Source organism: Leucopleurus acutus (genome assembly GCF_964270905.1).
Source record: "Leucopleurus acutus genome assembly, chromosome: 18".
Taxonomy (NCBI): Eukaryota; Metazoa; Chordata; class Mammalia; order Artiodactyla; family Delphinidae; genus Leucopleurus; species Leucopleurus acutus.
Genome location: NC_139160.1, coordinates 12,130,634 through 12,153,758, shown reverse-complemented (window position 1 = coordinate 12,153,758; position 23,125 = coordinate 12,130,634). Strand labels below are relative to the sequence as shown.

At 35.5% G+C, this 23,125-nt stretch overlaps 1 protein-coding gene across 4 annotated transcripts in view; it reads left to right on the top strand.

Moving 5' to 3' along the window:
• The window catches only part of SPART (spartin), a 41,338-nt gene that overhangs the window by 7,963 nt on the left and 10,250 nt on the right, over nucleotides 1-23,125 (top strand). For all 4 annotated transcript variants that reach the window (XM_082859408.1, XM_082859407.1, XM_082859410.1 and 1 more), the window contains exons 2-8: nucleotides 2,820-3,631; nucleotides 7,322-7,519; nucleotides 9,740-9,895; nucleotides 12,368-12,491; nucleotides 16,898-17,092; nucleotides 18,124-18,282; nucleotides 18,360-18,450. In XM_082859408.1, the coding sequence (XP_082715534.1) occupies nucleotides 2,822-3,631; nucleotides 7,322-7,519; nucleotides 9,740-9,895; nucleotides 12,368-12,491; nucleotides 16,898-17,092; nucleotides 18,124-18,282; nucleotides 18,360-18,450 (1,733 nt within the window). In that variant the 5' untranslated portion in view covers nucleotides 2,820-2,821. The remainder of the gene's footprint in view (nucleotides 1-2,819; nucleotides 3,632-7,321; nucleotides 7,520-9,739; nucleotides 9,896-12,367; nucleotides 12,492-16,897; nucleotides 17,093-18,123; nucleotides 18,283-18,359; nucleotides 18,451-23,125) is intronic.

Here is a 23,125-nt window from a genome sequence, read left to right as displayed (position 1 = left end):
TGTCAGACCTTCTAGACTGAGTTCTCTCTAATTTTCTTGTCTGTTCTTTCCTATTTTTCATCTGTCTTTTTGCTCTGCTTTGCAGAAATTTTCTATAATTTTTTAACCTTATATTCTCATCCCTCTACTGAGTTTTTCTTTCCAGCTATTTTGTATACAATTTTTAAAAGCTCCTTTAGTTCTTTGTCCTTTTTTGTATGTGTATATCCTGTTTTTATTTCATGGATGCAGTATTTTCTTTTTCTTTATGTTGATACAAAGGTTTTTGGAAGTGTTCTTCTCCCTGCATATTATCCATTTCAACCAAATTGCATTGTTCTTATTTTTCTTTTCTTTCATATTAGATGTTTTCCTCACCAGTTTTCTGATTCTTAGCTCTCTGCTTATGTATAAGATTGGGGCACTAAAATGTTAATTGGAGACTCTGGGGTAGAGCCTATCAACCATGGCTTCTCTGAAGAGTTAGTTGCTTGGACAGTTCCTGGGGGAACTCTCAGTGTCACTTTCTTTAGGTTTTTCCTCTTGGTGGTGGTCAGATTTCTCAGAGAAGACACTATAATCTTTTTTCTGGAGTGGTACCTATCTGCCTGAACTCTAAGACCCAAGTTGGGGAGAAAAGGTTGAAGGTCTCAGTATTCAGTATCTAATTTTTCATCGTCCTGCTTTTGATACTTACCCTTAATCATGTCTGATAGTTCCTGTCCTGAGACATTTTATTTTATGCTCTTTTGAATTAAAATATCCAGTCTTCTTTCAGGGCTGAAGAGAAATAGTGTTTTGGGGTGCTTGATATAGGAGAGATGTAAAGGTCTACTTTGTAAATTAGCTTTGAATCAGTCCTTTTTTCAGCTCTACCTCTACTCCCTCTTCCAGAGGAAGATTGAATCCCATCAGTTCCTGTGCCTTTCGGAGGTTCTGTGATGAGATATAAATGGGGCTGTTTCTCTGGTTTCCCGATTGACAGTGTATGCTTCAGCTTTCTCAGATCTGTTTTGTGAGTTACTACTTGTCTTCCTGCTTTTTCAGAAACAAAGCCCTGTTGACTCTTCATCCTCCCTCTTTGTGAGTTACGGCATTGTTATTTGTTTTATAAAAGAATATAATAAGTTGCAATATAGTGCACTAATCTTAGATTTACAGATTTTTTTATGTATGTATACACCCATGTAATCACTCAGATCAAGATAGAGAGCATTTTCATATGCTGTAAGGTCCCCTCGTGTCCCTTCCAAGTCTATACCAACACCTGTAATCATTATTTTTGTTTCTATCATAATAGACTAGTTTTGCTTGTTCCTCAACTTTACCTGTAAAATCATATAGTATAGTATAGTAGTCTCAATATGAAGTCTTTTGTATGTGGCTTCTTTTGTGCAGTTGGTGAGATTCATCAGTGTTACAGGCATCAATTTAAAAAAAAATCCTACGTATTACCGCATAATATAAATATGCCACTATTTATCCCTTCTCCTGTGGGTGGGCATTTGGGTTGTTTCGATTTTTTGGCTTTTGTGAATAAAGCTGCTGTGAATATGATTGTACATGTTTTTGGTGTGTATATTCATTCATTTCTCTTGGTTATATACCTCTAAACGGAATTGCTGGGTCATAGAGTGGGGAAATGTAGCTTTGGTAGAAATGCCAAATTTCCATAGTGGCTGTAGCATTTTTCACTTCCACCAGCAAAGTATATGAGAGTTGCAGCTGCCATCTTCTCTAACGCTCGTCAGTCTTCAGTTGCAGCTTCCTGATAAGTATATATAGCTGACCCTTGAACAACAGGGGATAAGGGGCACCAGTCCCCACACGATCAGCAGTCCCTCTGCTGCTGTCTCTGCCTCAAACACAAAGGAATCGATACATGACTCATCCAAGGGCAGGAAGCTGAAACAGTTTGGATAGAAGCAGGACGCAGACCCCAGTTCTTTTGATTCCATGTAATGTGATCTCTAATCAAACACACTTTCCCCCATACTTAGGTAATTTAAAGAGCTGTAAAATGAAAATACAGTACTGTATTTACTGAAAAAATCCTTGTATAAGTGGATCCCCTACTGTTCAAGGGTCAGCTGTAGTCATATTATGGATTTTAGTTTCATTTCCCTGAGGGAATCATGTGTTGAACACCTTTTCACATGTCATTTAAATATCCTCTTTTGTGAAGTACCTGTTCATGCCTTTTTCTCATTGAAAAGAATGGTTATGCTTTTTTCATAACCTTGTAAGTCATTTTAATGGAGTTTTGGGAGGGAACAGGGCTAACTGCATGTGAGTAACCTGCCGCCTTTAAGTGGAAGTTGGGTACTTTAAAGCTTCATTTTTTTTTCTCATTTCTGTCCTCTCCAATGTACGATTCAACCTCATTTTTAATTAGCTACTATAATCTGGAATTATAATGAATTTTAGAGTAAGACTTTTTTGTTCTGACCTTAAAGGTACAGGGAACTTTTATTTTCTTGTAAGAAACTAGAACAAGAAAATTATTCAACAGATGTGTTCTGGCTTATTCTCTTATGTTTTTTAATTAAAAAGATATTTATCAGAAACTAACACACCATTGTAAAACAGTTATACTCCAATAAAGATGTTAAAAAAAAAGATATTTAGGACCAAGAGTATTATTTATTTATCCATTCAACAAATACATATTGAGTGCTTTCTCTATTGTCAGATCTAATAATAGGCTTAGGGAATACATCAGTGAACAGGACAGACAAGCAAGGCTCCAATCCTCTGAAATATATTCGGGCAGGAGAAACTGATAATAAGTAAACAAAGAGCTAAATGAGGTAATTAAAGATGTATTTCCTGTTTTGCAGAAATGGAACAAGAGCCACAAGACGGAGAACCTGCTGAAATTAAGATCATCAAGGAAGCATACAAGAAAGCCTTTTTATTTGTTAATAAAGGACTGAATACAGATGAATTAGGTCAGAAAGAAGAAGCAAAGAACTACTATAAGCAAGGAATAGGGCACTTGCTCAGAGGAATCAGCATTTCATCAGCAGATCCCGAACACATAGGTCCTGGGTGGGAATCTGCTAGACAGATGCAACAGAAAATGAAAGAAACACTACAGAATGTACGTACCAGGTTGGAAATTCTAGAGAAGGGTCTTGCCACTTCTCTACGGAATGATCTTCAGGAGGTGCCCAAGTTATATCCAGAATTTCCGCCTAAAGATATGTCCGAAAAGTCACTGGAGCCTCAGTCCTGTAATTCACTTCCTCGGCACAATGAAGTAAATGGAAACACTTCAACTACAAGTACAGAATCAGTTTCTACACCTAGTACTTTTTCCTCACCATCTCAAAGTCATCCATCAGAAGCACCTCCTGCTTATACTCCTCAGGCTGCTGAGGGTCACTACACTGTATCCTATGGAACAGAATCTGGGGAGTTCTCATCAGTTGGGGAAAACTTTTATAGGAATCATTCTCAGCCACCTCCTCTTGAGACCTTAGGGCTAGATGCAGATGAGTTGATTTTGATACCAAATGGAGTACAGATTTTTTTTGTAAATCCTGCAGGGGAGGTTAGTGCACCTTCATATCCTGGGTACCTTCGAATCGTGAGGTTCTTGGATAATTCTCTTGATACAGTTCTAAACCGTCCTCCTGGGTTTCTTCAGGTAAGCCAAAGAAAAATGTAAACATAATTTGAAATATGTGTAGAATATATTATTTTTATTTGTAAATATTTATAATGTGTCCAAGACAGTAAGTGCAAAAAGATTATTATAAATTCTAGTTCCTTTTTAAATATATTTCATGAAATTTATGAGCCTTGAGCATCTATGTTTGTGTTTGGTAGCCTTTCTTTTTCCTTTTCTTTAGATGTAAACTCTTGTTTTAGTACTGAATTTGTGAATACAGGACCTGAGGGAAATCAGAATATTCATCCTTAACTTGTAATTTTTTATCTGAAGAAGAAACGTAATAACTTTGATTTCAAAAGGGATTTATGTAACTCATGTGTGAATGTATAACTGTAAATTTCTATACATGTCAAGCCCCAGCTGAGGGGCTGAACTGGGCTAGATCCAGTGTCTGGAATAATGGTTCTCAACTAGTAGGAATACCCGCCACCCCCAGTCACCCCATCATGGGATATTTCGGCAGTAGTTGGGGACATTTTTGGTCGTCACAACTGGGACTGGGGAGTGTGCTATTGCTACTGGCATATATGGTGGGTAGAGGCCAGGTGTACTGCTAAACATCTAAACAGGATCGCTCTCATCAATAAAAAAATTAACTGAATATTTCAGTCATGCCAAGGTTGAGAAACCCTGGTCTACAAGTAGAGACTGTGACGATCATCTAAGATGCAGTTCTAACTTTCCAAGCACATAAATTTACCAGGATGCCCTTGGTCCAAGAACAAAGACTGGTGCTAAGTAAAAGTTGTTGTTAGGAAACTTGTGGAATTTGTAAGGTATTCTGAAGGTGATGGTCCAATATCAATCTGTTTTTAAAAGAGTGGACATTGGCACAGGGAGATGGGGTTCTAGAAATAAGGACTCAGTATACATTGGGTATAACAAAAGGGTTTGCATGTAAGGGAGATGACTATTTGAGCAAGGCTGGTGCTTTTATCCAGAGTTCAGATGATGTGGTTTAGTTACAGTACTAGTTATCCAGATTTATTTTCTCTCTTGGTATATTCTATTTTCAGTTCTTACGCAGCTTATACATGGAGTCAACTTGAAGGTTGTTTAAAGATAGTTGGAGACTTACTAGGGATGTATGAAGGAGATATTTTGGGGCATTGTTGAAAGGAAAACTTCATTAATGGACAGGAAGAATAGTGTGAATCCCATAAGTTATTTTAAAAAAGAAGCCTTGAGGTTAAAAAGAGTAGGCTTTTTGACTGGCATTGGGAGGGGGCTGATAAAAGATATAATACTTTCTGCTGATCTGGTAATAGAGTAAAAGTGGAATTTAAAAAACCTTTGGGGCCTGGGCTACTGGAGGTGCGGGGAATGAACATCAGAAACATTCTACTACATGTAGAATGAGCTCATGAGCTCAACCATTAAAATGACTTGTTCTCTAGTAAAAATTTATTCTTCTTTTAATTTTGTTTTTAACCTTTCTAACATCTCCTATTTTGAGTCCTAAATAAAACGTAAAATTGTACCCAAAGTTTGAGTCTTTTTAAGGGGCTCTCATTTACATGTATTCGGATATTTGTAGCAGTGTCCTTAAAGAGAGTAACCAGGTGTTTACTGAATTTTTTTGTTCTAAAAAACAAACATTGAAACAGCTAAGTATTAGAAGTTAGATGTAATTTTTTTGTTGTTGTTGTTTTTTGTTTTTGTTTTTGTTTGCGGTACGCGGACCTTTCACTGTTGTGGCCTCTCCGGTTGCGGAGCACAGGCTCCGGACGGGCAGGCTCAGCGGCCATGGCTCACCGGCCCAGCCGCTCCGCGGCATATGGGATCTTCCCAGACCGGGGCACGAACCCGTGTGCCCTGCATCGGCAGGCGGACTCTCAACCACTGCACCACCAGGGAAGCCCTAGATGTAATTTTTTATGCTGCAAAAAAATCACTATTGCTTTATTTAGGAAATTAGAAATTAATTTGGTTTTAAATAGGCAGACTAGAATTCTGTGGCTTCTAAAAACTATTTTTCTCTTGACTTTAGTTTTAATATACTTTTTAAACCTGTTAAATTTATAGTCAGTTCATAGGGAACTTGGACATGAGATTGCCCTCTGAAAGTGAAACTGGGAGAAGTCAGCCTATGGTGGATGAGCTCACCAATCTGTAATAATCTACCCTGAGAAAGGTCTATAAAGTTTTATTTGAGAAGATTTGAGGATACTCCATTTCAGTCAAGGTGACCAGAATTGTAGTTAATCTTAGAGAAATCATGGCATAGTAAAAGAAACCTTTCCCAATCTTTAGTCATTTAAGTATAACCATTATGATTTTTTTTTGTTAAATCCAACGCTTGTTATTCATATTTTTATTTAAATGTCTCATTTGTTAATTTTTTCCTAAACAATAACAACTGTGAAATTGAGGGAAAGATACCGTATTTTTCCCTAATACATTTTAAAATATGTTGCTACTCAACTTTAGTTTGTACATTACTTGAAGTCATTTTGTATACCACAGATGGTTATATATCATACTTTGGAAAATACAGTAATCAGTTTTATTGTAACTTGTCTGAAGTTTGACTTTTATAAAAGGTGTAGAGTGGCTTTTGAGATGACTAAAAAAAGAGAGAATCCATTAAAAAAAAAAGAATTTGAAAATGTTTGTTAAGCACTTTCTAGGAAAAAGTCAGACTTGAGTGCTTGATCCCTGCACATTCGTATTCTGTTGGTCAGAGATGATGATAGTATACCAGGATTTTCCATCGTTTATATGAAATATTTAATCCCATTGACTCATGTTTATTGCACAGTATTTTGATAATCTATTGTTCTCCCAAGTTTCTTAATATTAGGAAGAGAGTGTCCTGGGTGAGGGGTGAAGTTATATTCTGGTCACTCAAAGAATAATGGAAATAAATAATTTGGGTATTCTGATTTAAACTTAGTTTCTTCTGAATTTAGATCTCTAGAAGGTGAGCTTAATTAAGTCTTATTGTGATAATCTGACGTCACCAGATGACGTTGCAGGGCAGCTTTGTGCCATTTTGATTTAACTTCACAATAGATAGTGAACCCATAAATGTAACTTAATCTTCTTGCTCTGTCAGATCAGATTGGGTTTAGTTAAAAGAAAATTCAACATTTTGAATGCTGGGTTTCTAATTAAAATAATTGTTTAGTTTCTCCCATGGCAGAGAGCATGTGCTTAAACCCTAGCCCCACTTTTTGGTTGTTGACTCTGAGCAACTTAACCTCTCTGTGCCTCAGTTTTCTTGTAGTTAAAATGACAACACTAACCAAGATGATTAAATCAGTAAATACATTTGGAGTACTTGGAAACAGTTTGATTTTATTTTTTTCCACAAAGGGATGTCTAATTTGAATAATAAAAAAATCTTAATTTACTTTGACCATTTATTTAAAGCTAGACTCATTATTGGTTAACAGTGGGCTGTTTAAGGGCACCAGTTTTAAGACTGTATAATTAGTGGAGCAATAACATTTTTAGCACAGTTCCTGTGAGTGTTTTGCAGGGAGATCAGACTAGCAAATGGCTGATTTTTATTGGGGGTTTGTCGATGCTAATGGTTCTAGAAAGCCTTGTAAAATGCATTTCAAACTTTAAAATGTGTGTTTGCTAATATAACAATATTTAAAACCTCAGTGAAAACGTAGTTCTATTAATTGATTTGTTTTAAATTAACCTTTTCAGGTTTGTGACTGGTTGTATCCTCTAGTTCCTGATAGATCTCCAGTTCTTAAATGTACTATAGGAGCCTACATGTTTCCTGATACAATGTTACAAGCATCAGGATGCTTTGTGGGGGTCGTCTTGTCTTCTGAATTACCAGAAGATGACAGAGAACTCTTTGAGGATCTATTAAGACAAATGTCTGACCTTCGGCTCCAGGTAACTTGTGCGATCACCTTCAGGATGTAAACCTACTGTAACGTAAGCACTTCTGCTTTTAAAGAAACTGTAATAAGCTCTAATGTGATCAGAGTTAGGAAACTGAAAGTATATAATTTGCTTGCGTATTCACAAATACAAGTTGGGAATTGGCTGTAAATAGTGATTAAGATTGTGGTCTCTGGAGTCAGATTGCCTCTGTTTGAATTTGAACTCTTCCGCTTAATAGCTGTTTAACTCAAGCTGTTGATCTTCTCTATAGTTTAGTTTCTTTATCATGAAGTCAGGATAATGGTAACATCCACTTCATTGGGCTGTGATGAAGATTAAAAGTTAATACATTAAGACACTTACATCAGTGCTAGCAAGTAGTAATGTTCTGTGAATATTTGCTTTTGTTATGAACACTGTCTTACTTCTCAGTTGGGAAAGTGGGCCAATGGGACTAAATGGTGAAGTGACGGTAATTTCAGCATTAGTATCTGGGTAATATTGGACATTTTAGGGGTATGACTTGAGGAACAGGTTTTGTTTGAGGGAATTGTCTTTGTTCTCATGATGAACAAAGGCAAAATAAAATGTGATTTAAAATACGGTTGGTCATCCTGTGAACTTGCCTTATTTAGCCCATTTCCTCTGCCCACATGCTGATCTGTTATAGGGAGTTGAAATAGAGTATAATGGAGATATTTTCTTTAAGTGTTCTTGCCCATCCTAATGTAGGACAAGAGGGGGAAAATATGTTTGATTGTGAATACTGACAGTTATCTGAGGTTGAAGGAAATTGACAGCATGGTAGTGTAATCTTTTATTTTCTCTTTCAGTCAGCAGATACTTAGAATTCATTATTTAACCTGGTTCTATGTTAAATGATGGGGTGGGAAGAAAGAACAGAGGAGGCTATAAAGATACATATATAACAGCTCTTATTCTTGAGCACCTTACGGTCTGTTGAATAACCACAGTACAGTATGAGAGGTGATGGAAATAAAAGTGAAAGGAGGTCTGGGAGGATTTCACAAAATAGTTTCCTTTGAGTTCAGTCATGAAAGATTGGTTCCTTTTTTCTGAGGAAATAGAATACACTTTTAATCCATACCTGTATTAAAAATTTAAGATCAGAGGTGGTGGGAGCAGATCACCAGCTAAGTGAAAGGTCGGAGAGTCATCTCAGCATTACGTTGTAAGAACTATATATGAGAATGACCTGGTGATCAACATGTTCTTAAATACTAGATATTTAAGCTGCGTTAACAAAACCCATGACCCCCATACAGAAGTCTGTGTAGCCTCGATGTGCTTAGGAGAGGAGTTTACAAAAGCAGCAACATGGTCAAATGGATATGGGTTTAAGTCTAATAAGCTTTGCTGTTTACTAGCTGAATGAAGTGACATTCCTTAAGTATTCCAGACCTTTTATGGAGCTGTTTCTCCCTTTACCCCTACATTCATTTGGCCTGTATTACTGGACTCTAGGAAAGAAATTAAACTGACCTTTAGGTTATATATTTACTTCCTCTGTTCAGTTTTATTTTTTTGGTTGAATGTTATTTTTAGTTTTCTGTATTGTCCTAGAACTCCAACAGTAAACAAAAGCTAGTTACTAGCTATACTTTTGATTTGCCTTTACTCTTAAGCATTCATTCAGCAAAGTGTACGCAAGCAGATTATCTTTAGTGTTGAGTGCAAAAATGGAAAAACAAAATCAGCCTTCCAACAGTGCAGAGTAGTTAAACTGGACATGAGGTTTGTTAATTGCCTTTATTTATTTATTTTTGAAATTTTGAATTTAATTTACTTTTTTATACATTAGGTTCTTATTAGTTATCCATTTTATACATATTAGTATATATATGTCAATCCCAATCTCCCAATTGTTAATTGCCTTTAAACTCATTTAGTCTTGTATGTGTTTTCTAAAACTTATAATTGTTTAACTAAATTCAAATGTAGCTGCATCTGATTTAACGATCACTTGTACCAACTACTGCTATAAGTTTATCTCTTGTACTTTGTTTTTTTGAAATTTGCTTTAGGCCATATCCTGTGAGCCAAAGAACTCAAACGTTTGAGGTTTGGTGATGAGATAAAAGTATAGAGAAAAACTAGTAAAAGTAGTTGTAAAACACTGTCATTTGAATAGGTATATTATTGGAGCATGGTGTACTGTAGCTTAGAGGAAATTTGAATTTGAGCTAAGCTTAGGCCTTTACTCCCTAGGCCAACTGGGACCGGGCAGAAGGAGAAAATGAATTCCAAATCCCTGGAAGATCAAGATACCCCTCTAACCAATTGAAGGAAGCCAGTGGCACTGATGTGAGACAGTTGGACCCAGGCAGTAAGGATGTGCGTCATAAGGGAAAACGGGGGAGAAAGGTTAGTAGAGTAAGTGAAAGATCAACAAGGTATGAGTGTGTGTTCTATTCTAATGGTAGCTTTCACCAGTTTAAATTATTTATAAGATCCCCATTTACTGAAGCAGAGCAACTTGCAGATTCACAAAGTTATCACTGGTAAAATAATTATAATCAGCTTTAATATCTCCCTTTCCAAGTATTTGTTATTTAAACTGTTTTAAAAGGTAATCTATGTTTGGGGGGATAGTTTTTTGCAACTATTTGAAAGATTTTTATAATTACGTTAATGACGTGTATGCTTTTTTGTTTTGTGTTATTCTCCACCTTCCTATATACACCAAGATCTTGGGGCTAGGTATGCATTTCCTTACACTACCATTTGTATTCAGTTCCTTATTTCTTCATTAATAGTCAACAGAACAGAGAAAATGGGCTTTTAAAAAAATACACTTAGTAGTTTCTTCTTTCATTTCTTAGATTTTGTGATATGTTCCAAATGGTAAATTTGGATTAGAGTTTAAGAAATATTTATTGAGTGCTAGAAAGATGAGCATAGTGGGAAAATTTTTTAATTTCTCATCTCAAAATATTTCCCATCTAGTGGGGAGGACAGATTAGCAAAGAGATAATTTCTACCCAATGTGATCATTAGATGAAAGTACATAAGTCGTCTAGAACGCTAGGTTATACCTTCCACATAGATGAGTGGTGTGGGAAGCAGTTAAGGAGGCTCCTCCTGGAAGGCACTATGGCTAAGATGAGTCCCGAAGGTGAAATAAGCAAACCTATGGTGAAAGAAAGTAACGCTGTGTGAGTATTGAATTGTAAACAGTTTCGTACTGTTCTTTGTTGTATTCCATATTATAAGTGCTCAGTAATTGTCTTTGGAATTAATGAATATCACATGAATATTCTACTTTTACTTGCCAACCGTCACTGTGGGTTATGTTGAGCATCTTAGACCAGCTTTATGAGGACATTGGGAGTCCAAAATGGAAGTTAGAACTTCATTTTTAAAAATTTAATTCCTTGGTTTAAAAAAAATCCAATTATATTAAAATATATATATACTTTTGGAAACCTTTACTCCCACCTTTGTCCCTGTCTACACCATTCCTCCTGCCACTGTCGGTAATTACTTTTATTAGGATCTTGTGTTTCTTTCCTGGGTTTTTTGAGGCAGATAAAAGCAAACAAAATCTGTAATTATTTCTCTCCCTTTCTTATACATAAGGGAACATCATATAGAGTGTCCTATATATATTTTTTTTTGATAATAAAGTCTGGGGTAAATAGAGAACTTCCTCAGTCTTTTTTACCTTATATTTCATTGTATGAATATATCATAGTTTCTTTAATCAGTCTCTTATTGAGGGGTGTTTGGTGTGATTGTTTGGTATTACAAGCAGTGCTTCAATGAATGACTTTGTAGAGCCATTGATTCATACATCTGCAGGTAATTCATCAAATAAATTCTTAGAGATGGGGTTACTGTGTCAACAGGTAAATGCATTTGTAATTCTGATAGATTTTGCTACATTGCTCTCCCTAAGGAGTATACTATTCAGCACTGCACCAGTAGCTGTTGGAGCATACCTGTCTCCCCACAGCCTGCTCAACAGAGTGGGTGGTCTATTTTTTGGCAATCCGATGATGAGAGAAATATATTGGAATATATTAATTTGCATCGATTTTATTATGAGTGAGTTGAGCAAATGCATAAGGGTAACTTGAATTTTGTTTTCTGTGTGATGTCTAGTTATGTTCTTTGTCCATTTTTATTACTGGGTTGTTAGTCCTTTTCTTCACAATTTCTAGGAGCTCTTTATATATTAGGGACATTGGCACATTGTCAAAGATACAAGTTGCAAATTATAATGAGGTCTGAGTTAGCCTACTCCTAAGTTTTTAGAATGAAAACAAATTTAGCTTTGAGATTTTGAATGTTGGCCCTAGCTGTTAAATTAGCAAAGTACAAGTATTTCTGTTTCCCATTTCCATTCAAATGGAATGGTAGATTCTGTGTTTATATACTTTTATTTACTTTTACTTGATTTCTGTCAAAACCAGTTTATTTGGATACATTCTTCCTTACTGACTGAGTCATTTAACAGAAATCTTTTAACCTTACTGAGTACTGTATGCATACATACCAATATCTAGGGGGTGATAGCTCTATGAAGGAACTCAGAGTGGTCAAAGAAAGAAAAAAATTAATCAATTTAAATATAATTTGATAAATGCTGTATTGGAGGTATGTTGGTATTTAAATCTTACTTACCATTGGTACCTAACATAAGACCAGAACAGTTTTCACCTTCACGGTGGTTATGGTATTGCACTTTATGTAATAAAATGTACTTATAACTAGGTTGCCTGGAAATATTTTCATTAATTAGTATTTGTTGGCTTAATATTTTATTACAAAATGCTTATGATTTTTCCTCCTCTTAGTATTTATTTCACATTTTGAAATATTTTTACTGTTTAGACCAAAGGTACTTCAAGTGAAGAAGTTAATCTGAGTCACATTGTACCTTATGAGCCAGTTTCAGAAGAAAAAGCAAAGGAATTACCTGAATGGAGTGAGAAAGTGGCTCAAAACATTTTGTCAGGTATTATAGTAATGTTAACTTTTTTGCCTGCATAATGTGAAACCTTTGAATCCCATTAGAGAATACTTGGAAAGATACTATTTTATGTTTTGGTTTTAAATGATCAGTTTATAAATATTTAAAAATAGAAGGAACTAGTCTCTTTTAATGTCACGTATTGTCATATTGGTATAAGTTCTTCTTGATATATTATTCTCTGTTTTACTCTTGGGAAAATTGGTAGTGGAAAGCTTCAAGAATCTCCAAACTTTCAGAATAGCTCTGAACATAAAATTAGTTATTTTCCTTTCCCCTTTGAAATTCCCCCTTAATCTTTTTTTCTCCCCTCTCCTTCCTCCTTCTCCACCAAAAAAATGACATTCATCCGTCTTTGGAAGCAAAGTAGCACTCGCCTAACTTTATGGCAATACAGGCATGAGGAGACCTGAGAATTATAGCCTAGCTGTTTGGGAAGTAGACCCTACTGTTTAATTATGGATAGAAAGGGCTTCAGATCATTTATTTTAAAAACAAAATAATTATTACTGACACATGTGTTTGTACTTTAATTGGTTAACAGTTTAACTGCAGTAGCTCTCAGATTGAGACCTTATATTTTGTTTTTTAAAAAACATTGCCAGTCATTATTATTCAGTAAGTCAAATTCATGACCCAGTAAGGGGATCTTGACTGGTTATTTAATAGACTATCAATATAGGTTTCCATCTCTGGTTTATAGGTTTAAACTCATTAAAATAATGGAGGTGTCTAAAGCAGAGGAAGTCTTTAACATGAAAAACCAACAAACTAAAATAAGTGAAAAATGATTAAGTAGCTAGGAGCAAACAAAATATTTTGCCCAATGTCAAAGAGCTGCTTGAGACAAGTAGAAAAGATAAAGCCAAATTTTCAAATATATGTGTAACAGTTAAAATTTATCCTTGAAAGAGATTTTTAAAGAAGTTGTAAAGGGACTTCCCTGGTGGTCCAGTGGTTAAGACTTTGCCTTCCAATGCATGGGGTGCAAGTTCAATCCCTGGTTGGAGAGCAAAGATCCCACATGGCTCCCGGCCAAAAAAATAAAAATGTAAAACAGAAGCAATATTGTAACAAATTCAATAAAGACTTTAAAAATGGTGCACATCAAAAAAACAAAAGTTGTAAAGAAAAACCTTCACTCTTACTACCTTGCACCCTAAACTTTACAGGCTGCTAAGTTGTTAATTAGGTCAGTGTTCAGAAAATTAGCCCTTATCCACACATATGTAGATAACTAAATTCAAAGGTAATTAAGTTTTTGAGTTTATACTGCTATAAGACTGTATAGTATCCATGTGTAACAAACCATGCCAAACTTAATGATGTGAAACAACAATTTGTTTACGCTTAGGAATTCTGTGGGCCAGGTATTCCAAAAGGTCATATCAGGGATGGCTTGTATCTGCTTCATAATGTCAGGGCCTCAGCTAGGAAGACTCAAAGGCCGACTAGTGACTCAGTAGCTGGGGGCTAGAATCATTTGAAGGCTCCTTCAGTCACACTGAAGTTGGCATCTGGGTTAGGAGAGCTCAAGATCTAGGACTGCCTACACATGACCTCTCCATGCCTCTTGACTTCCTCACAGCAGGGCAGCCTTAAGCTCATCTGGCATCTGCGTAGTAGCTCAGGGTTCAAGTGTGAATGGTCCACCAAATAGGCAGAAGCTGCATTACCATTTCTGACATACTCTTGGAAATTTCCAGCATCATTAGTTATAAGCAAGTAACAAGCCTGCCCAGATTCAAGGGAATGTGACATAGACCCCACTTCTCAATGGGAAGAATGTCAAGGTCATGTTGAAAGAACATGTGGAACAGGAGATACTGTTTTTGACCATCTTTGGAAAATACCATGGGCCACAAAATCTTAGGACTCCTAGGTACCATACAGATTCCACACACTGGTTCTATTCGAAGGAGTAGATCATCCTGAGAGCCAGCTAATGCTGAGGAGAGATCTCTTCATAGATTTCAAAAGAACTGATAGCAGTGCATCATTTGAAAATGAGCCAAAACTACCTTCTAGTAACACTTAGAGACCTTCTTTACTACTTGGGACTTTAGTCTTCAGGCTTGTAACTCTCTTCCTTTTCATCCTGTATCCTCAGGACTAGAGTTTTAGCAATAGCCCTAATAATGACATTAAAACTATTTAACTGCCAATCAGAATACCTGTCTCCTTATATACTTTTTAATAGCATGAAAAACAACTAGCTCACTGAATACTTAAGGTACGAGTTACAGAGAAAGGTGTAAGAAATATGCAAAATTTACTCCAGAAAAAATTATCTGATCTGTCAAGAAACTATTTCTACCTGACTCATGTAGGTTCTGTACAAAGATGAGTAACCAGGGATCTAAATTGAGCTCATTCACCTTAGCCCAATGATGAGTAAAGATCAGTAAAAGCTATAGTCTTATACTTTATGAATGTAAGAGGTGAAAAAACAATGCTTAAAATTTACACATGTAGAAAATTGGTGTGAGAAGCTTAGACTTACATTACACTTTAAGAAGGCAGCTGCCAAACACTTTAGATGGAGTAGAGTCTAATAAGCTAATTTGGGAGGAGGTAGAAGCTTGGTGGCAGTAGGCTGAATAGAGCCCCCATTGGGTTAGGTTTGAATTAGGTCATTTTATGTCATCTGCCAACCTCTCATTTATTCAACATTCATTCATTGCCTGCTATCTCTCAGCATTAACTGGGTGTGTAGGATGCAGACATGGGTAGAATAAATCTATATCTGGCATTACACATGCCATTTAAAAGATCTTAATAGCTACCAATGAAATACTGTATTTCTGTATCTTCTATTGCAGCCTCTACAGTTTTAATTATCTCTTCCATGGTGATATCTTGTTTATAATTAACATCTAGTTTTTCTCTTTATTAGTCCTGTGACTTTTCATTTATCTCACTTCCACTTATTTTTCTGAAAGTCATCGATGGACTCCATCCCCCTTGTTTGATATAGTTTCTTTGTAGGATTATAGTCTACTTGAGCTCTCCTTTGTTCATTGTCATTTTATGATTTATTAGTTTTCCTTAACTTCAAGTTCAGCTGTTTTTCACCTAATACTTTTCAATCTATCAGTTAACTCTAAAAACATATAATTTTTTTCTTGACTAGACATCTTCAGTCCCTTTATTGTTGTGTGAACTCCTGGCTGGAACCTGTTTGCCTGGGTTTGAGCCCTGATCCTCTGCCAAGGGTAGGACAGTGGGGATAGGGTTGGAGCCGGAGGTGGACATGTTGTCTGAAACAGGAAGAGAAACACATCAATTTTTCCAGTCAGTTACTACTTGGTACTTTTCATTCACATTTTTAAATGGGTATGATTTTCACATCATTGGATGCCTGCTTACTAATGGGCTGAAGTAATTATGTAAAAACCATGGCACAGATCTTGGAAAACATACTTAAGTATTTTTAAAAGCTCATTGTTTCAGGGTATAGCCAAAAAGGAGATATTTAAAATTGTAACTCTCCCCAGGGGAGGGTAACACTTTCCTCCCCCCTCTTAGGGAAAACTGTTCCCCTTGTGTTTGTTTTCTTGGTTCTCCCATCTCCTTCCCACTTCTCCTCTTCCCACATGCTGTCTAGCTCAAGGCGTTTTCTTTTCACTAGAGAAGTCTCTGTCACCCTGCTTTCTCTCTGACAATCTCTGCTTCTTTCATTCTTGCTGCAAGAAGCATGAGCAAAGCAAAAGGCTAGGGCCTAGTCTCATGAGAAATAGCTAGAAATAGCTCAATCTTCTTTTCTTTTAGAGTTTTTCTTCTCCTGAATTTTTTGGGAGTTCTCATGTCTTTGTCGTTCGGTTTAAAGTGCAAATTAAAAGGTGCTGAGATCAGGGGATTTGGGATTGAGGAAGGAGCAGAACCCCCTGCCTTATGTCTTTAGCCCAAAGCAAACAAGCAAAAGTTCTGCCTTGGTGTTTGAGATACAGGTTGTTGGTGTATCTGTCAGCTTCAAGGCTTTGTGGGGGAAAAGTGGTGCCTGGACTAAGGCAAAAAGAACAAGGATACTGGGTCTTCTAGCCAAATACCATCGTAATGGCACCAAGACCCCAAATTGGTCCCTAACAGTAGTATACTGTGGTAAGTAATATATAGAGATGCCTACAAGTTGTAGTGACAGCATAGAGTAATACAGAACTGTTGTTGAGTGATATATGACCTAAGTATTGAAAGACAAATTTACTTAGAAAAGATATATATTACAGGCAGAACACTACAAGTACAAAGTTGGCTTGAAAATTTATGGCATGTTTGGGATTTGAATATTCAACTCCTTGGTTTTTTTTTTCCTGTTGATCAGTTATTTGTTAAAGGGCTCAAAGGTATAATCGGTCCTAATTTTGTGCAATTCAAAAATTTCCTTTAAAAAGGTGCTTCCTGGGTGAGTTGGGGTTTGGTCAAAGGTGCTGAGTTTACTGGCAAAGCCATCCAGAAAGGCGCTTCTAAACTCCGAGAACGGATTCAACCAGAAGAAAAACCAGTGGAAGTTAGTCCAACTGTGACCAAGGGACTTTATATAGCAAAACAGGCTACCGGAGGAGCAGCGAAAGTCAGTCAGTTCCTGGGTAAAGTAACTTTAGATTCCTTTACTTTTTTTCAGTTAAATAAAAATAATCTCTTAGTCCAGGTTAATCTAAATCTCATTTAGATGTTTTAAATTTAAGAGTAAAGAATTAGGACAAAGCAGTTTTGCCTTTCTACTCAGGGTAGAATCAGTAATCCAGCAACATCAACCTGAGAGCCTTAGAAATATTTCAGGCACTTGACACACCTACTGATTCAATATCTCCATTTTTATAAGATCTCTAGGTGATTCTTATTTGCATATTAAAGTCTGAGAAACACTGGTTAGGGGTGGTTTTGTTGTGTTGGAGAGGGGAGTGTGTGTGCATTTGAAAAGGAATGTATTTGCTATCCTTGAATATGACACATTCTTTTAAGGACAACTCACTGCATAAGCAGTTGAGAGTCAAGAGTGAGGGATGTATTGTCTTGAATAAAGCTGACTTAGTGATTCTGGTGTCAGCCTTCCCTAGTAATATGCCTCTAAACCCCTCTCCTTTGAGGATCACAGCTCTAAAGTTTGGTATTTTAAGATGGTCAGATAGCTCCTTAGAGGATTGTCATAAAATTTAGTAAGATTATCTTTTTGGTATTTGGTATTCTTTGGAGTCAGATTTTTGGTTTGTTTACTTTTACATAGACTTAAATACTTTATTACTATTTCAGTGAGTATTTGCTGATAGGGAGAAAAAGTATGAATACGCTTAGCTGGAAAACATGAAAGTTGGACCTACCAGTCTTGCATTGCAGATAGAAAAGGTGGATGGTTCTCTTCTAAGCAAATTGCCAAGAAGAACATTATATTTAAGAGTCAATAATCTCTGCAAACACATCCTTAAACTAAGCAATAGCCTTTGTTTAAAAAGTAACCAGCCCTGTTTTCATTCTTTTTTAAATAGGAATGGTAACATTATACAGTAAAACAACTTTAGATGCTCATGGAAGACTTTTGCTAAGTGAGAGTGATAAAATCAAGGGAAGAATACATTTTTTGCTAAGTTTTTTTGTTTTTGTTTTTTTATGGTTATATTAGTTGACGGAGTTTGTACTGTAGCAAATTGTGTTGGAAAGGAATTAGCTCCACATGTCAAGAAGCATGGAAGCAAACTTGTTCCAGAATCTCTTAAAAAAGACAAAAATGGGAAGTCTACCCTGGATGGTGCTATGGTTGTAGCAGCAAGCAGTGTTCAAGGTAACATAAAGGTCTAAAACTTTAGGAAGATCTTTTTGCTGAGGGCTGGTTTTACTTACTTTTAAATGTATTTGCAGGATTTTCAACTGTCTGGCAAGGATTGGAATGTGCAGCTAAATGCATTGTTAATAATGTTTCAGTAGAAACTGTACAAACTGTCAGATACAAGTAAGTTGAATTTTATCATTTTAATGAAATCTCTTGTAGCATTTGTAAAACTCTAGGACAGTTAAAATGATTGTGTAGTTATTTTTATTAAGTATCTGATAAAACAGTTTTTTTCACTTGCTATTTTTAAGTAGGGAGAAAAATAAAGTTTTAGCAAATTAATAGTATTACTATGACTTTGCCTTTATATTGCTATTATAAATACTTGTTCATCATTAATGGAAAGAATAGGTTTAAGTTTTTTTTTTAATGCCTGGAATTTCTGTATGCCTTATTAACTGCATGTTCTTGATGGGTGATGTTTGCCTATAGTTTTGATGGGGAAAACTTGAATTATAATTAAACTGTTATACTTTGTTAATACTAGCCACTTCTATATACAAAGAATGTTAAATTTTCACACCTTATGAATCTACCACTGTGCATCTGTATTGGAATAGACAGATGGTATGAGAAGACCTACCATTAAGAAATAGACAAACATAGAAATGAATGATTTATTCAAGCTTATCCGATAAGTGGTATTAAAGATAAGACTTAAGAACAGGATTTTCTGATTTTAGCTCTTTATTCTGTCTTTATAAGTACTAGAGGGCTAAACTTAAATTTAGTATGAAGGACCTGAGTTGCTTTCTTAGCTTTGAATTAGTTTAGATCTTAATATTTAATTTTATTTCGAAGAAAAAAAATAATGGTGTTCTCAACTCTTGGTTATTTGTGTTAATTATTTACTCACTGACAGCATTTGAGTTAATACTTATATATCAGACATTGTGTTCAGTGCTTTCTACGTGTATTATTTAATCTTTAACACTATTATCTCCATTTTACAGATGAAGAAACCAAATGCTTTTGAGCCTTAAATACTTGTTAAGAATTGTACCCCCCTAGTAAGTGGTAGAGCTAGGATGTAAGCCAGGTCCCCCTGTCATGCAGTATCAGAGAACAGTGCTGGGCCAACACTGCCCTTAATGGGATATCTGTGCGAGTTTAGTATCTAGAGTTATTTTCTAACACTACCTAGCATGTGTTTAGACTCCCTCCCACCACAATAAATTACCTTTGGTTTAGGAAATACTAACTTAATTTCCAGCCTGAGTTGATTTTATCTGCTCAGTCTGGGGCATGCATACCTTAGAATCAAAGCAACACAGCCATATCATCTTGGAGTGCCGATTTTACCAAAGGATTTGGAAAAGAAAATGCAGAGTAGATCTGAAATTTTGGTGGAGATGTAAAACTCAAGTCTCCCAGCTCACTTCCTGCTACTTGTGGCATTGACCTCTAACACCCTTTTTGTTATGCCTTTCAGGTTACTTTGATGGACAAGTCATAATTAGGAAAATGGTTTCTTCTTTTGTTGCAAGAGTAGGAGAAAGTCAGAGTGTCTTTTAGACCAAAAGTGGGTTATTTTCAGATTATCATATGTTAGCACAGATAAATAGGCAGTCATATGATTAAGTAGGAAGTGCTTTATTGGGTTTGCCCATTTCCTACTTTAATGAAAAAAAAAAATGCTTACCTAAGTACAATTAAGTGGAGCCCTGTTAAAAGGTTTGAGATTCACATAATGAGGAAGTACAGGTTTTGGTGTAGATTTTGTATTTCTTGTCCTTAGTGAGGAGAACTTAATATGATAAATAGGGTATTTTAACAGTGGTTCTGAGCTAATTTATTTCTGTTATGGTGTACATTGCTAGTTTTATCCTTTCCTCCAAAGATTCATGGAGTGAAAAAAAGCAGGTGAGAATTTAGTTAAGTAGGTTTGTATTTCCAGTTATAAGGGTACTTTAGTCTTAGCAGTAACTTAATTAGAAAACTTGGAAAGATGGGAGGGACAGTGGGGAATAACAGGTTTTGTCCAAGTAATACTGTTTTCTCACTTATGAATAATCTGGCTCAGGAGTAGAAATTGCTTTTTAGGGGAAGAAACTACAAGTATTAAACCAGTAATAACTCAGTGATATTTATCACTCAAGAATTGGAAAAGCTAGTTGTTCTTTCATTTAATTTAGTTCTCAATAATTTACATAAATTTACATTTATGAGTTTACATTTATTTACACTGTGAAAATTATCTGATAGAGTGAGCATTTGTGCTTTTCTGCTCTCATCCAACTGATGGTTGTATAGTAAAGAAAACTTATTATTTTTGGAAAATGTGTATTCTTATTGTCTGTGAGAAATTATTTCCCCAAGTAGTCATGTAACATTTTATGGAAAAACTCAAACGAACTTTTTGGCCAACACAGTATTATATAAATTTCTTTATCTGATTTCTGGTAGTATAAGCCAATGCAGAGGATTATTTTTTTAATCTAGGCTATTTAAAGGCAGTTTGTATTAGAGAAGTATATTCTCCATGCCTTTTATGGTTTTGATTATGATTCAGGACTGTGTTCATTGATTATGAATGATTTACCTAAAGATCTATATAATTAATTACTCTCCTAAATTTTTAAGGTAAATGTATAAGAAATATTTATTAAGACTTTATTTTTTCGGTTACATTAATACTTTTGTCCTATTTTAGATTTAGGAACATGAAGAGCTACAGGAACAATGAAAAGCAATTAAGTAACTTTAAACCTGCTATATTTAATTGCAGTATAGTATCTATTAAATAATTCATCACTCTTCTACGTAGCTTCTAAAGTTCACCTTTAAGCTCCTTTTTTTCCACTTTAAATTGTTTAGAGGAAAATAATATAACTTCAGCAAGTTAGGTGCATTTTTCGTTTCCCCTCAGTAATATTTTATCTTAGAACACATTTGTGAAGAATAAGCTTAGTAAAAATATTTTCCTATAAGAATTTACTCTTATAAGGTATAGTATTTTATTGGTTTATTTAATGAATTTTAATTAAAATTCCCCTTAAATTTGCACTGGGTGAAGGGGCAAATTCAAATCCATTTGAGGGTATCTCCTTTGGCAGATGTCATATTACCCAAAATGAATTCTATATAACATCTACTCAGGAGTTATATAGGATCAGTCTTCTCTTTTCAATATGGTAACTATACAAATATTTAAACACAATCATTATATCTTAACTTATTTTTTCTTTACTAAATACTCCCAGTTTAACAATTCCATATATAGTTTGAATTCCAGATCCTTCCTTCATCAGTGTTGTTCTCAAAATATGGAACCCAGAATTGAATCTAATATTCCAAAGGTCTTGTGACCAGATTAAATACAGTAGGGTTGCCTCTCTTGTTTTGGTCATATTTAGCGTGTGATAAACGTGGCACAGAAAACAAAGAGTATATCTTTATAGTAGCTGTTACTTTATTGGCCCATATCAAACATGGGGTGTTTTTTTTTCACTTTTATTTTATTTATTTTTATACAGCAGGTTCTTATTAGTTATCCATTTTATACATATTAGTGTATACATGTCAATCCCAATCGCCCAATTCATCACACCACCCCCACCACCACCACCCACCTGCGGCTTTCCCCCCTTGGTGTCCATACGTTTGTTCTCTACATCTGTGTCTCAATTTCTGCCCTGTAAACCGGTTCATCTGTACCATTTTTCTAGGTTCCACATATATGCGTTAATATACAATATTTGTTTTTCTCTTTCTGACTTACTTCGCTCTGTATGACAGTCTCTAGATCCATCCACGTCTCAAAGAATGACCCAATTTTGTTCCTTTTTATGGCTGAGTAATATTCCATTGTATATATTTACCACATTTTCTTTATCCATTCATCTGTCTGTGGACATTTAGGTTGCTTCCATGACCTGGCTATTGTAAATAGTGCTGCAGTGAACATTGGGGTGCATGTGTCTTTTTGAATTATGGTTTTCTCTGGGTATATTCCCAGTAGTGGGATTTCTGGGTCATATGGTAATTCTATTTTTAGTTTTTTAAGGAACCTCCATACTGTTCTCCATAGTGGCTGTATCAATTTATATTCCCACCAACAGTGCAAGAGGGTTCCCTTTTCTCCACACCCTCTCCAGCATTTGTTGTTTGTAGATTTTCTGATGATGCCCATTCTGACTTGTGTGAGGTGATACCTCATTGTAGTTTTGATTTGCATTTCTCTAATAATTAGTGATGTTGAGCAGCTTTCATGTGCTTCTTGGGCATCTGTATGTCTTCTTTGCAGAAATGTCTATTTAGGTCTTCTGCCTAGTTTTGGATTGGGTTGTTTGTTTTTTTAGATATTGAGCTGCTTGAGCTGTTTATATATTTTGGAGATTAATCCTTTGTCCGTTGACTTGTTTGCAAATATTTTCTCCCATTCTGAGGGTTGTCTTTTCGTGTTGTTTATGGTTTCCTTTGCTGTGAAAAGGCTTTGAAGTTTCATTAGGTCCCATTTGTTAATTTTGTTTTTATTCCATTACTCTAGGAGGTGGATCAAAAAAGATCTTGCTGTGATTTATGTCAAAGAGTGTTCTTCCTATGTTTTCCTCTAAGAGTTTTATAGTGTCTGGTCTTTATTAGGTCTTTAATCCATTTTGAGTTTATTTTTATGTCTGGTGTTAGGGAGTGTTCTAATTTCATTCTTTTACATGTAGCTATCCAGTTTTTCCAGCACCACTTAGTGAAGAGACTGTCTCTTCTCCATTGTATATCCTTGCCTCCTTTGTCATAGGTTAGTTGACCATAGGTGCATGAGTTTATCTCTGGGCTTTCTATCCTGTTCCATTGATCT